The sequence below is a fragment of the Oncorhynchus gorbuscha genome, unplaced genomic scaffold (assembly GCF_021184085.1).
Source record: "Oncorhynchus gorbuscha isolate QuinsamMale2020 ecotype Even-year unplaced genomic scaffold, OgorEven_v1.0 Un_scaffold_1381, whole genome shotgun sequence".
In the NCBI taxonomy this organism is placed as follows: Eukaryota; Metazoa; Chordata; class Actinopteri; order Salmoniformes; family Salmonidae; genus Oncorhynchus; species Oncorhynchus gorbuscha.
The window spans coordinates 25,534-41,429 of record NW_025746174.1 but is presented as its reverse complement, the minus strand read 5'-3'; the positions used below and the strand labels follow the sequence as shown (position 1 = coordinate 41,429).

The following is a 15,896-nucleotide window of genomic DNA, read 5'->3' as shown; positions in this document are numbered from 1 at the left end:
GGTGGGTGCGAGCAAGGAGACCTACAAACCTGACTCAGTTACACCAGCTCTGTTAGGAGGAATGGGCCAAAATTCACCCAACTTTTTGTGGGAAGCCTGTGGAAGGCTACCCAAAACGTTTGACCCAAGTTTAAACAATTTAAAGGCAATGCTACCAAATACTCATTGAGTGTATATATACTTCTGACCCACTGGGAATGTGATGAAATAAATAAAAGGTTAAATAAATAATTCTCTCTACTATTATTCTGACATTTCACATTCTTAAAATAAAGTGGTGATTCTAACTGACCTAAGACAGGGAATTTTTACTAGGATTAAACGTCAGGAATTGTGAAAAACTGAGTTTAAATGTATTTGGCTAAGATGTATGTAAACTTCCGACTTGTCTGTAGGGAATGGTTGAGTTAGGATAGTTTGGTGTTGGGGTGGACAGAGGAGAGCTGTGAGGCTCTGAAGGGAGGGTTAGGGTTATATTAGTTTGGTGTTTGGTTTGACAGAGGGAGCTGTGAGGCTCTGAAGGGAGGGTTAGGGTTATATTAGTTTGGTGTTTGGTTTGACAGAGGAGAGCTGTGAGGCTCTGAAGGGAGGGTTAGGGTTATGATAGTTTGGTGTTTGGTTTGACAGAGGAGAGCTGTGAGGCTCTGAAGGGAGGGTTAGGGTTATGATAGTTTGGTGTTTGGTTTGACAGAGGAGAGCTGTGAGGGGCTGATGTCTGGGTGTTGCTGTGTGTTGAGGGCAGACATGGAAGACATGGGGTGTAGACCATGATGCAACAGTTCCCCATACGAGGCTCCCATAGGGTGCCGGTACATGTGGGCGGGGCTGTGAGCCTGTCTTTGCATCATGAAGGAGTGGAAAGCGAAGGGCGGGACCAGAGGAGAGAGGCCGGCCTGGTTCTTCAGGTACTGTAGGGGATGGTACCCCAGGGGCCTGTGGGGGCCCAGGCCCTCACACATATCCTGGATCTGAGAGATGAAGGCCTCTGGGTAGAGGCCCCCGGGGAACAGGGGGGAGGAGTGGAAGGGGAACTTGTGTCCTTCCACGAAGGAGTTGATGTGTAGGTGGAGGCTGTGGGCCGGGGCTGGCTGGGGGTCGGCTGGTACCACCCCCTCCAGTGCTGGGGTCCTGACCTTCCACTCCGAGTGGCCCTCCCTGTCTCTGTCCCTGCTTGTACAGGATGAGGAGGAAGAGGAGGAGTGCATGGGACTGACAGCTCTGATCTTCCTCTCTGGGGGCCCGTTCTCCCGCTCCTCCAGACTCCTCTTCAGTGGGCGCGCCGTGCACACGTTGTTCTGGGGTCTGGACGTATTCTTGGTGCCTAGACGTATTCTTGGTCTGTTTAGCTCCTCCATCTTGTGTCCCAGCCCCTGGTCCTCCCATCCTCCTCTCTGGCCATTCAGGGTCTTCCCCCTGGGGTTAGGCTGGGGGTCTGCAGGGTGTCTGGGGCTGGAGGACATGGTCATGGGGGGGACTCTACAGAACCTTCCAGTATCCTGGAGGGGCATGGGGGTGGGGGTTGTTGTGAAGGGAGGGGATGGCAGTGGAGGGGGTAGGTTTGTGAGGAGAGGACTTGGGAAGACTTAAGTCTGTGGGTTGGTCTTCTGAGCTTGTCTGTACGAGAGACGTCATGTCTCTTAGTGTGTGAGGGGTCAGGTTGGGGGTCAGGGGTTTATACGGGCACAGTAGCCCCCCAGACCCATTGTGTCGGGGTGTTTAGAGGAGGGGAACCGCGGCCCTCCCGGGCCAGGCGCGGCCTCACAATCCCTGGGTAAGGCGGTCTCCCTCTCCCTGCTGCTGATGAACTGGCTGACGTGTGTCTCTGTATGGTTGTACAAACTGTGGAGGTTCTGGGGGTGGAGGGGGTGGGAGAAGTCAGGCAGGAATCTGGTAATGTGGCCAGGTTGGGGCGTCTCAGGACTCCGTAGGTAAAGGTCACAGGGAAAGTTAGGATGGTGCTGGGTCAGGTCACAGGGAGAGTTAGGATGGTGCTGGGTCAGGTCACAGGGAGAGTTAGGATGGGGCTGGGTCAGGTCACAGGGAGAGTTAGGATGGGGCTGGGTCAGGTCACAGGGAGAGTTAGGATGGTGCTGGGTCAGGTCACAGGGAGAGTTAGGGTTGGGCTGGGTCAGGTCACAGGGAGAGTAGGGTTCCCCTGTTTTACACATGTTCCTGTTCAGGCCCTCCCTCTCCCTCCTCTCCCCTGTCTCGCAGAACAGCGGCTTGAAGCTCTGGGCATGCTGGATGACAGACGGACGTTTGACCACAGCTGTGTCTGTGCTGCAGGAACTCTGACAGCCTGCTATTGGCTGACTGGCCGACTCCTCTGCGTTGCCAATAGCCAGGCTTGTGTTGATGAGGGGTGGGGCGGGCCAATGGAGTAGTGATTTCGCAGAGATGGCCCAGGGGCGGTTCCATTGACCTGAGAGAGCAGCTTCTTCTTGGCTAGATCAGACATGGTGCCAGAGTTGGTGCCAGGGTTGGTGCCAGGATGGTTGGTGCCTGGATGGTTGGTGCCAGGATGGTTGGTGCCAGGATGGTTGGTGCCTGGATGGTTGGTGCCTGGATGGTTGATGCCTGGATGGTTGGTGCCAGGGTTGGTGCCAGGGTTGGTGCCTGGATGGTTGGTGCCTGGATGGTTGGTGCCTGGATGGTTGATGCCAGGGTTGGTGCCTGGATGGTTGGTGCCAGGGTTGGTGCCTGGATGGTTGGTGCCTGGATGGTTGGTGCCTGGATGGTTGATGCCTGGATGGTTGGTGCCAGGGTTGGTGCCTGGATGGTTGGTGCCTGGATGGTTGGTGCCTGGATGGTTGGTGCCAGGGTTGGTGCCTGGATGGTTGATGCCAGGTCCAGGATGGGCTCTGCCTGAGATGGTATCTTAACAGGGTGGTCCTGTCCAGGGAGCTGTGGTTGGTGCCTGGATGGTTGATGCCTGGATGGGGAGCACCACCTCCACTTGGCCACCATGCCAGGGTTGGTGCCTGGGGATGGTTGGTCCAGCCCTGGGGACATGGGTTTGGTGCCTGGCATGGTTGGTGCCAGGGTGGAGTGTAGTGGTGTCTGAAGGTTCCCAGGAAACTCCTTGGTGTAGGTGCCTGGATGGTTGATGCCAGGTCCAGGATGGGCTCTGCCTGGTGCTCCTGAGTATCAGTAGAGTATCTGTAACAGGAGTGGTCCTGTCCAGGGAGCTGTGCTCTGTCCTGGTGTCCTCTGGAGCCCTGACAACAGCCACAGAGGGGACAGCCACAGAGGACAGTTAGGAACTAAACTGACCAGAATGGGGAGAACCACAGACTCAGACACTACAGTTGGCAGACACAACATGACACAGAGGGTTAGGAACCAGAGGACAACAGACACAGAGGACAGTTAGGAACCTCAGAAGACAGTTAGGAACTAAACAGACACAGAGGACTGGTAAACAGACACAGAGGACAGCCAGAGGACAGTTAGGAACTAAACAGACAACAGGACATGGACAGTTGGCATAGTCAGGAACTAAACAGCACAGAGTACAGTTTTGGAACTAAACAGGTCCTGAGGGTGGGAACTAAACAGACACAGGTTTATTGGAAGTAAACAGACACAGGAGTTAGGTCAGAGAGACAACAGACACAGAAGAAGTTAGGGACCAGTGTAGTGGTGTCTGAAAGTTGGAACCAGAGAGACAACAGCCACAGAGGACAGTTGTTCACAGAGGACAGTTAGGAACCAGACACAGAAAGTTAGGAACCAGACAGACAATAGACACAGAGGAAAGTTAGGAACCAGACAGACAACAGACACAGCTAACAGACAGAGGACAGTTGGAACAGTTAGGAACCAGACAGACAACAGACACAGAGGACAGAACCAGTTAGACAACAGACACAGAGGACTCAGATAGACAACAGACACAGAGGACAGTTAGGAACCAGACAGACAACAGACACAGAGGACACTGGTAGACAACAGACACAGAGGACAGTTCACCTCACCAGACACAGAGGACAGTTAGGAACACAACAGACCTGCTTAGGAACTAAACAGACCTTAGGAACTAAACAGACACAGAGGACAGTTCCAGACAACAGACACAGAGGACAGTTAGGAACTTAAACAGACACAGAGGACAGTTCTCAACAGACACAGAGGACAGTTAGGAACCTGCAACACAACAGACACAGAGGACAGTTAGGAACCAGAGTAAACAGACAACAGCAGACACAGAGGACAGTTAGGGAACACAGAGTTAGGAACAACAGACACAGAGGACAGTTAGGAACTAAACAGACACAGAGGACAGTTAGGAACCAGACAGACAACAGACACAGAGGACAGTTAGGAACCAGACAGACACAGACAGTTAGAACTAAACACAGAGGACAGTTAGGAACCAGATAGACAACAGACACAGAGGACAGTTAGGAACCAGACAGATAACAGACAGAGGACAGTTAGGAACTAAACAGACACAGAGGACAGTTAGGAACCAACAGAAACAGACACAGAGGACAGTTAGGAACCAGACAGACAACAGACACAGAGGACAGTTAGGAACAGTTAGAAACAGACACAGAGGACAGTTAGGAACTAAACAGACACAGAGGACAGTTAGGAACAGAAACAGACACAGAGGACAGTTAGGACAGTAAACAGACACAGAGGACAGTTAAACAGAAACAGACACAGAGGACAGTTAGGAACTAAACAGACACAGAGGACAGTTAGGAACTAAACAGACAACAGACACAGAGGACAGTTAGGAACTAAACAGACAACAGACACAGAGGACAGCTAGGAACTAAACAGACACAGAGGACAGTTAGGAACTAAACAGACAACAGACACAGAGGACAGTTAGGAACTAAACAGACAACAGACACAGAGGACAGTTAGGAACTAAACAGACACAGAGGACAGTTAGGAACTAAACAGACACAGAGGACAGTTAGGAACTAAACAGACACAGAGGACAGTTAGGAACTAAACAGACACAGAGGACAGTTAGGAACTAAACAGACACAGAGGACAGTTAGGAACTAAACAGACACAGAGGACAGTTAGGAACCAGAAAGACAACAGACACAGAGGAAAGTTAGGAACCAGAGAGACAACAGACACAGAGGACAGTTAGGAACCAGACAGATAACAGACTGAGGACAGTTAGGAACCAGACAGATAACAGACAGAGGACAGTTAGGAACCAGACAGATAACAGACAGAGGACAGTTAGGAACCAGACAGACAACAGACACAGAGGACAGTTAGGAACCAGACAGATAAGACACAGAGGACAGTTAGGAACCAGAGTCCATTATAGAGGTAATATTAAGAGTTTACAGGGGGTTTACTGGCACACGGACAGTTAGAAACCAGACCACCAATACACACTACAGAGGTAGTACTGAATAACGTTTACATGCACAGTCCAATCCACCAGCCTCCCTCTTCTCCTCTCTAATGAACTGTTTCCATCAAATGGGGATTCATAATAATGGGGATTCATAATAAACCCCAGGAAGAGTAGCTGCTGCCTCGGCAGGAACTAATGGGATCCATAATAAACCCCAGGAAGAGTAGCTGCTGCCTGGCAGGAACTAATGGGGATCCTTAAACCCCAGGAAGAGTAGCTGCTGCCTCGGCAGGAACTAATGGGGATCCATAATAAACCCCAGGAAGAGTAGCTGCTGCCTCGGCAGGAACTAATGGGGATCCATAATAAACCCCAGGAAGAGTTGCTGCTGCCTCGGCAGGAACTAATGGGGATCCATAATAAACCCCAGGAAGAGTAGCTGCTGCCTCGGCAGGAACTAATGGGGATCCATAATAAACCCCAGGAAGAGTAGCTGATGCCTTGACAGGAACTAATGGGGATCCATAATAAACCCCAGGAAGAGTAGCTGCTGCCTTGGCAGGAACTAATGTGGATCCATAATAAACCCCAGGAAGAGTAGATGCTGCCTTGGCAGGAACTAATGGGGATCCATAATAAACCCCAGGAAGAGTAGCTGCTGCCTTGGCAGGAACTAATGGGGATCCATAATAAACACCAGGAAGAGTAGCTGCTGCTGAGCATTCCAGAGAATGAGGTAATGTTTCTGTTCTATACCGTAGCAGGGAGAGTAGCTGCTGACTTAGCAGGAACTAATGGAGATGCATAATAAACCCCAGGAAGAGTAGCTGCTGCCTTGGCAGGAACTAATGGGGATCCATAATAAACCCCAGGAAGAGTAGCAGCTGCCTTGACAGGAACTAATGGGGATCCATAATAAAACTAATGGGGATCCATAATAAAACAGGATCCATAATAAAACTAATGGGGATCCATAATAAAACTAATGGGGAATAATAAAACTAATGGGGCTAATAAACCAGGAAGAGTAGCTGCTGCCTTAGCAGGAACTAATGGGGATCCATAATAAACCCCAGGAAGAGTAGCTGCTGCCTTAGCAGGAACTAATGGGGATCCATAATAAAACTAATGGGGATCCATAATAAAACTAATGGGGATCCATAATAAAACTAATGGGGATCCATAATAAACTCCAGGAAGAGTAGCTGCTGCCTTAGCAGGAACTAATGGGGATCCATAATAAACCCCAGGAAGAGTAGCTGCTGCCGTAGCAGGAACTAATGGGGATCCATAATAAACCCCAGGAAGAGTAGCTGCTGCTGATCATTCCAGAGAATGAGGTAATGTTTCTGTTCTATACCGTAGCAGGGAGAGTAGCTGCTGCTGAGCATTCCAGAGAATGAGGTAATGTTTCTGTTCTATACCGTAGCAGGGAGAGTAGCTGCTGCTGATCATTCCAGAGAATGAGGTAATGTTTCTGTTCTATGTAGCAGGGTGAGATGGTTCCAGTTTGGAGTCAGAGGACCAGACACTGGTCTATACAATGAAAACTGTTGACACAGCAGATGCTGTCTGCTATGTATTATAGATACCTTTCATACAAATCTTAACCTTGTGACCCATTCTATGTATTATAGATACCTTTCATACAAATCTTAACCTCGTGACCCATTCTATGTATTATAGATACCTTTCATACAAATCTTAACCTTGTGACCCATTCTATGTATTATAGATACCTTTCATACAAATCTTAACCTTGTGACCCATTCTATGTATTATAGATACCTTTCATACAAATTTTAGCCTGGTGACCCATTCTATGTATTATAGATACCTTTCATACAAATCTTAACCTGGTGACCCATTCTATGTATTATAGATACCTTTCATACAAATCTTAACCTCGTGACCCATTCTATGTATTATAGATACCTTTCATACAAATCTTAACCTTGTGACCCATTCTATGTATTATAGATACCTTTCATACAAATCTTAACCTTGTGACCCATTCTATGTATTATAGATACCTTTCATACAAATCTTAACCTGTGACCCATTCTATGTATTATAGATACCTTTCATACAAATCTTAACCTCGTGACCCATTCTATGTACTTTCGGTTGTCACTTTTCAATGGTTCATTAGAAATAGGCATCTGAGAGGTGGTGTATCATTGAAAGGGGCTATTATAAAGGATCATTTGGGTTTTAGAAATGTTGTCACTTTTCAATGGTTCATTAGAAATGGTGCATCATTGAAAGGGGTGTATTAGAAATGGTGCATCATTGAGGGTGTATTAGAAATGGTGCATCATAGGGGTTATTAGAAATGGTGCATCATTGAGAGGGGTGTATTAGAAATGGTGCATCATTGAAAGGGTGTATTAGAAATGGTGCATCATTGAAAGGGGTGTATTAGAAATGGTGCATCATTGAAAGGGGTGTATTAGAAATGGTGCATCATTGAAAGGGGTGTATTAGAAATGGTGCATCATTGAAAGGGGTGTATTATAAATGGTGCATCATTGAAAGGGGTGTATTAGAAATGGTGCATCATTGAAAGGGGTGTATTAGAAATGGTGCATCATTTAAAGTCAAATGTCATTGCAAGGCTCTTATTATTAAAGATGTAGTTTAAGTATAACTCTGGTGTGTGAAGTTTGTCTCTCCTCATTTGGTAAATACAGAAATTAACCACCACACTGACTGGGAGGAGAAGAGAAAGAATTAGACTGACTGGGAGGAGAGAGAGGGACACAGAGAAAGAGAATGGGACTGACTGGTGAGAGTTCCAGGCCTTTAGCACAGGGGTCCTGTTCAGTCCTGGGGGTTGGGGGTTTTGTGGGTGTTGCTCCTCTTTGGGGCACTGCGTCACCGTGGGAACCTTGGTCTTGGGGACCTCCTGCTGGGTGGTGAGGTCTTTACGGGGTTTGGGGAGGGGAGGGGCTTATCTTCCTCTCCTTTAGTGAACCTCTCATAAGGCAGGATAAGCCTGGGGAGAGAGAGAAGTATTATCAATCAATATCAGCCATTAAACATCAACAGTTATTATACAGATACCCCAGGTAATGAGAGAGAGAGACAGAGAGACAGAGAGACAGAGAGACAGAGAGACAGAGAGAGACAGAGAGAGAGAGAGACAGAGAGAGACAGAGACAGAGAGACAGAGAGACAGAGAGAGAGATGGAGAGATGGAGAGACAGAGACAGAGACAGAGACAGAGACTGAGTCTCAGCTGACACCATTTAAGTAACTGATTATATCTATAGACACACATTTAACCTAACACTGACACCCAGCCATAGAGTCCTAACACTGACACACTGACACCCAGCCATAGAGTCCTAACACTGACACACTGACACCCAGCCATAGAGCCCTAACACTGACACACTGACACCCAGCCATAGAGCCCTAACACTGACACACTGACACCCAGCCATAGAGCCCTAACACTGACCTACTGACACCCAGCCATAGAGCCCTAACACTGATACACTGACACCCAGCCATAGAGTCCTAACACTGACACACTGACACCCAGCCATAGAGCCCTAACACTGATACACTGACACCCAGCCATAGAGCCCTAACACTGACCTACTGACACCCAGCCATAGAGCCCTAACACTGACACCCAGCTGTCATGTCTTTGGCTATGCCGGATTAAGTGATATGACATGCTATTCTATAGAATAATTTCTCCGTAATTAATATTACCTTATTGAGCTAATCATGTAAATGTAATTAACTAGAGAGTCGGGCACCACAAAATAATATTTATAGAGCTGTTATCTTCCGAATAAACTCTTAAAGACCTAGTAATATTTTACATCAATAGCAGTCAATATTAATCGGCACCTTAATTCAGTCTCATCTGAAAGTTGTAAATTCTTGATTATCTGCACGAACCCTGGCTAACAAGTTGAACCAGCAATACAAAATTGGGTTTAATTATTTATTTACTAAATACCTAACTAATCACACAGAATTACACACACACATAATTAATCAACTTGATTACAAATTACGTCATAAAGGAAATCGTCCCTAGCGGGCGGAACAGATATGACAGCTGGTTACACAAAATAAAAGGGGCTGGGTTTGAGTGAACGAGCGGGAAGACTGAGGAACAAAGGGCGAAGCTGTGCTATCGTAAATACAGTATCTTAGGCATTCTAAATTACCGCCCATTTGGAAAAGGAAAATGCAATAAATATTTACTCTGAGCTGCGCTTCGGTAGGTTGGTGGTAGATGGAAGGCCGTGTTGCCAAACCGAGTCCTTTGAAGAATGTCTCTGGTTGTCAATTGGATACGTTGTAGTAACGTCGTTGGGTGATAGACAGGTTACTCTGTCTGTTCCTTCCTAACCCTCGTTTGCAGCAGCTGTTGCTAACTCAACGGCTAGGAGGTATTACTTCTGTAGTGAATAAGAGTTCAAAGTTCATACCATTCGCAACCAAAGCTCACGCTGATGTTGGCTTCGTTCTGTAGTTATTATCTGAACCATTCTGACATCGGACCGTCGTCCTCACGTCCTCGGAACAGGAGGTTATATTGTCGTCAAGGGCTTATATAGGAAGGGAGAGGAGGGCGTGTTTGAAAAGTTTTATAGCCCATGTCCCTTCACAGGGGCAGGCCACTGATTGAGCAAAGCCCTATCTTATGAAAACCCAAATCTCTAGAAGCTTCTCTTTTAGAAGCTAAAATCAGATTTCATCCCATGACAAATAAGTTTTGTTGAACGTTACTCAAAGTAACACGGTTCTACTCAAAACGCTGCAGAGCAAAGACAATCAGTTAATGAACACAATGACAAAGTTGGATGACAAATCAGCAGAACTCATTGAAGTCGCTGACCAAATGAATGATGAGAGAACTCAGGTGATGAAGATGGAAATATTGATTTCTAAGCAAGTGGAGGAAATCTCATCACTGACTCTCTCGCTCCGTACTTAATGCCTCTATCTGCAAACAATGACAGATAAGTTTGAGACCAAAAGGAGCAAGTGTTACACTCAGGTGTCCAAAATCTGTATTCTAAGCACTCAAGTGGACTCTGCAATGCAGCAGAATACCACCCTTAGGGACCATCTGGAGGAAGTCCAGAATGGTCACGCTCTACAGCGTGACTACCAATACAAGCACCCGGAGCCCTGTACTCACAAGAGTAAAGACGATAGGTTTCAGACCTTGCCTCCGTCATGTGTCCCTCAGTCTTCTCCTCTTGACCATTCGGCACTGAGTAATATTGCGCCTCTTGGCCAACAACAAGGATTGGCTTCTCCTCGAGCTTTGAAATGAGAATTCAGTGGTTCCGCGACTCGCAAACACGATAGCTCACAGGCTAACACGGTCAAACAAGCTAGTAACGAACACCCACAAGCTTAATATCATAGGCTTCGTTCAGCTTCCTTTGGCCTACTCACTGAAACAGGCATGGAAGACCTGTTACCTTTTAAACAGATGTTCCTGTCGAACATGTATCCTACCTTTATTACCTACTTGGGCCCTGACGCCCACGTTGGCTTGCCTATCTTACAACTCAGAGAGCTTGCAAGCACAGCCTTTGAGGCATCAAAAGTTCACAACGCTAAGAGCCCTGACCACTCGGTTTTGAAGTTTCACTCCAGTCAGAGTGTGCATTATCAGGTATTGGAGCGTTGAGAGATGACACACAACAACAGTTTCTACCACGAAACCATGATTCCAATAACCTCCGCGGTCTAAATAACTGTAAAGTACGTCTCCATCAACATGACTACCGCTAAAATCGACCTGTTCGCTACGTTCCTGCACCCAACTCCCAAAAAGTGTCAGAGCACAAGGATAACAAAGGGGTGAAGGATGATCAAAACATAGACTAATGTTCTCCAGAAGTTCCACTACGGGAAGAACTAAAGCGAGAACAATTTGAGAAAAGGGTGAAAGATAAGTCACAAGGACTAGACGGGGAATTACCGGACACCAGGTCCGCAGGAATTAACACCCATAGCAAGGATGTTAAAGTTCAAATTTCTCCCGCTCTCATTCAAGACCCTTCCAGGGCCCGCTTGATCAAGAAACAAGCCCCGTCTATAGACTCTGATACAAAGGTTGTGAAGAAAAAGGTAAAAGGCTTCGTTAAAGCCAAGCCCACTCAAAATCGGAAAAGTCAATCTGCTTCCACCTTGAACAGAAATGGCACATTACGAAGTTGCGAATGACCACTCCACTTTGTGGGGAACATGTCCACTAACCATGAATCTAAACGCACATACCTGGAAACAGTCCTGGAGTACTGCTTAACTTGTCATGCGCTAATTGTTTTGGGTGCGACAATATCACTCATCTCTCAAACATTGTTTGATGATCTTAAAAGGGCTTTGAAGCCAGCTAAACGTTGGTTAAAAGTGGAACGATGCGACGCTACACTTCGAGGGGTCACTCAAACTACCTTGCCTCTCACATTGAGAGTCATGCTGAAACTACACTTCAAGGACGTATCGCTCGTTCACCCTGTGTATGTTACCAGCCTCAAAACTGTAACCCTGCTACTTGGAGCAGACTTGATGGATCGGTTACTCCCATTGCTGGACTGGAAAACCAACGAGGTATGGTCACAGTCTACAGTGCCTCCTCCACTGACCACACTGCCTTCCCCTAACGCTAGCTGCAATGCAGTCATTAATGAGGGGTATCTGTCGAAAGCACCCCTTGGTAAAAATATGTTTAAAAACCTCTTGGGGCAGAATCCAATCCAAGGAGATATTACGATATCTCTACACATTCCATCAGCCAACCTGCTTGCATTATTTTCATGATTTCTACTAATAACTGGTCTGAGACTGTATCCTCCACGGTACCAACTACAGTACTAATAACTGGTCTGAGACTGTATCCTCTATATGGTACCAACTACAGTACTAATAACTGGTCTGAGACTGTATCCTCCATGGTACCAACTACAGTACTAATAACTGGTCTGAGACTGTATCCTCTATATGTTACCAACTACAGTACTAATAACTGGTCTGAGACTGGATCCTCCATGGTACCAACTACAGTACTAATAACTGGTCTGAGACTGTATCCTCCACGGTACCAACTACAGTACTAATAACTGGTCTGAGACTGTATCCTCCATGGTACCAACTACAGTACTAATAACTGGTCTGAGACTGTATCCTCCATGGTACCAACTACAGTACCAATAACTGGTCTGAGACTGTATCCTCCACGGTACCAACTACAGTACTAATAACTGGTCTGAGACTGTATCCTCTATATGGTACCAACTACAGTACTAATAACTGGTCTGAGACTGTATCCTCCATGGTACCAACTACAGTACTAATAACTGGTCTGAGACTGGATCCTCCATGGTACCAACTACAGTACTAATAACTGGTCTGAGACTGTATCCTCCATGGTACCAACTACAGTACTAATAACTGGTCTGAGACTGTATCCTCTATATGGTACCAACTACAGTACTAATAACTGGTCTGAGACTGTATCCTCCATGGTACCAACTACAGTACTAATAACTGGTCTGAGAATGTATCCTCCACGGTACCAACTCAGTACCAATAACTGGTCTGAGACTGTATCCTCCATGGTACCAACTACAGTACTAATAACTGGTCTGAGACTGTATCCTCCATGGTACCAACTACAGTACTAATAACTGGTCTGAGACTGTATCCTCCATGGTACCAACTACAGTACTAATAACTGGTCTGAGACTGTATCCTCCATGGTACCAACTACAGTACTAATAACTGGTCTGAGACTGGATCCTCTATATGGTACCAACTACAGTACTAATGAGACTGGATCCTCCATGGTACCAACTACAGTACTAATAACTGGTCTGAGACTGTATCCTCTATATGGTACCAACTACAGTACTAATAACTGGTCTGAGACTGTATCCTCCATGGTACCAACTACAGTACTAATAACTGGTCTGAGACTGTATCCTCTATATGGTACCAACTACAGTACTAATAACTGGTCTGAGACTGTATCCTCCACAGGACCAACTACAGTATGAGAAAGAGTCTAAATGTTCTCCTAATATGTACCATACTGTATGAATCATTCTCTGCCTGTCATGAGTCAAACGGTTCTCCTAATATGTACCATACTGTATGAATCATTCTCTGCCTGTCATGAGTCAAAATGTTCTCCTAATATGTACCATACTGTATGAATCATTCTCTGCCTGTCATGAGTCAAAATGTTCTCCTAATATGTACCATACTGTATGAATCATTCTCTGCCTGTCATGAGTCAAAATGTTCTCCTAATATGTACCATACTGTATGAATCATTCTCTGCCTGTCATGAGTCAAAATGTTCTCCTAATATGTACCATACTGTATGAATCATTCTCTGCCTGTCATGAGTCAAACGGTTCTCCTAATATGTACCATACTGTATGAATCATTCTCTGCCTGTCATGAGTCAAAATGTTCTCCTAATATGTACCATACTGTATGAATCATTCTCTGACTGTCATGAGTCAAACGGTTCTCCTAATATGTACCATACTGTATGAATCATTCTCTGCCTGTCATGAGTCAAACGGTTCTCCTAATATGTACCATACTGTATGAATCATTCTCTGACTGTCATGAGTCAAACGGTTCTCCTAATATGTACCATACTGTATGAATCATTCTCTGACTGTCATGAGTCAAAATGTTCTCCTAATATGTACCATACTGTATGAATCATTCTCTGACTGTCATGAGTCAAACGGTTCTCCTAATATGTACCATACTGTATGAATCATTCTCTGACTGTCATGAGTCAAAATGTTCTCCTAATATGTACCATACTGTATGAATCATTCTCTGCCTGTCATGAGTCAAAATGTTCTCCTAATATGTACCATACTGTATGAATCATTCTCTGACTGTCATGAGTCAAAATGTTCTCCTAATATGTACCATACTGTCAAATCATTATTACTCCCATCTACAGTATTTGCCATTCATTAATACAGTACAGTTAGAGTACATTTCATAGTGTCTGTGTACACAGGTGTAGTAGGGGACATGTTTAATATAGCGACCTTTCATAGTGTCTGTGTACACAGGTGTAGTAGGGGACATGTTTAATATAGCGACCTTTCATAGTGTCTGTGTATACAGGTATAGTAGGGGACATGTTTAATATAGCGACCTTTCATAGTGTCTGTGTATACAGGTATAGTAGGGGACATGTTTAATATAGCGACCTTTCATAGTGTCTGTGTATACAGGTATAGTAGGGGACATGTTTAATATAGAGACCATTCATAGTGTCTGTGTACACAGGTATAGTAGGGGACATGTTTAATATAGAGACCTTTCATAGTGTCTATGTATACAGGTATAGTAGGGGACATGTTTAATATAGAGACCTTTCATAGTGTCGTCTGGTGCAGGTTGCAGCGCTGGTGCTTCCTGGGTTTCCTCCTAACTCGTCATAAACATGTTTCCACTGTCGGCGCAATGTGATCTGATGACACAGGGGGACAATGACAGGGTTAGAAAACAGTTGGACCCTAACATATAGCATAGCTAGCATATTAGCATATTGAAACTCTTAAAACTCTGGGGGCGGTATTTCATTTTTGGATAAAAAACGTTCCCGTTTTAAACAGGATATTTTGTCACAACAAGATGCTCGACTATGCATATAACTGACAGCTTTGGATAGGAAACACTCTGACATTTCCACAACTGCAAAGATATTGTCTGTGAGTGCAACAGAACTGATGTTACAGGCGAAACCCAGATAAAAATCCAATCAGGAAGTGCCCCCTATTTTGAAAGCGCTGCATGCCAATGACTCTTTATATGGCTGTTAATGGGCTACGCATGAGCTTACGCTTTCTACGTATTCCCCAAGGTGTCTACAGCATTGTGACTTATTTTTACGCATTTATGTTGAAGAATAGCCGTAAGGGACCACATTGAGCAAGTGGTCACATGATGGCTCCCGCAGAAAATCTTGCGTAAAGTACAGAGGTAGCCATTATTCCAATCGCTTCTAATGAGAAATCAATTGTCCCGGTGGATATATTATGGAATAGATATGTGAAAACACCTTGAGAATTGATTCTAAACAACGTTTGCCATGTTTCTGTAGATATTATGGAGCTAATTTGGAAAAAAGTTTGGCGTTGTAGTGACCGCATTTTCCGGTCGATTTCTCAGCCAAACGTGAAGAACAAACGGAGTTATTTCGCCTACAAAAATAATATTTTTGGAAAAAAGGAACATTTGTTATCTAACCCATTGCTCCATTTAAAGGGATATCAACCAGATTCCTTTTCCTATCACTTCCTCAAGGTGTCAACAAGTCTTCAGACATAGTTTTATTTTGAAGAATGAGCGTGAACGACCACATTGCGTAAGTGGATAGGTGGGGGCTCTCAGAGTGAGTTGTGCGCAAAAGTGAAAGGCGGCCATTGTTACTCCCGGTCCTAGTGAAAAGCCAACTTTTCCAGCTTGATATATTATCGAATAGATATTTGACAAACACCCTGAGGATTGATTATAAAAAACGTCTGACATT

General features: G+C 45.4%; 1 protein-coding gene across 1 annotated transcript in view; it reads right to left on the bottom strand.

Moving 5' to 3' along the window:
- Positions 1-564: 564 nt before the first annotated feature.
- LOC124022424 (AT-rich interactive domain-containing protein 5B-like) overlaps positions 565-15,896 on the bottom strand; it is a gene marked incomplete at its 5' end in the record, with an annotated part of 31,630 nt that continues 16,298 nt past the window's right edge. Inside the window, 6 exons of the mRNA XM_046337356.1 lie at positions 565-1,496; positions 1,683-2,240; positions 2,423-2,865; positions 3,080-3,218; positions 3,517-3,550; positions 8,122-8,260. Coding sequence (XP_046193312.1) covers positions 663-1,496; positions 1,683-2,240; positions 2,423-2,865; positions 3,080-3,218; positions 3,517-3,550; positions 8,122-8,260 — 2,147 coding nt within the window. The remainder of the gene's footprint in view (positions 1,497-1,682; positions 2,241-2,422; positions 2,866-3,079; positions 3,219-3,516; positions 3,551-8,121; positions 8,261-15,896) is intronic.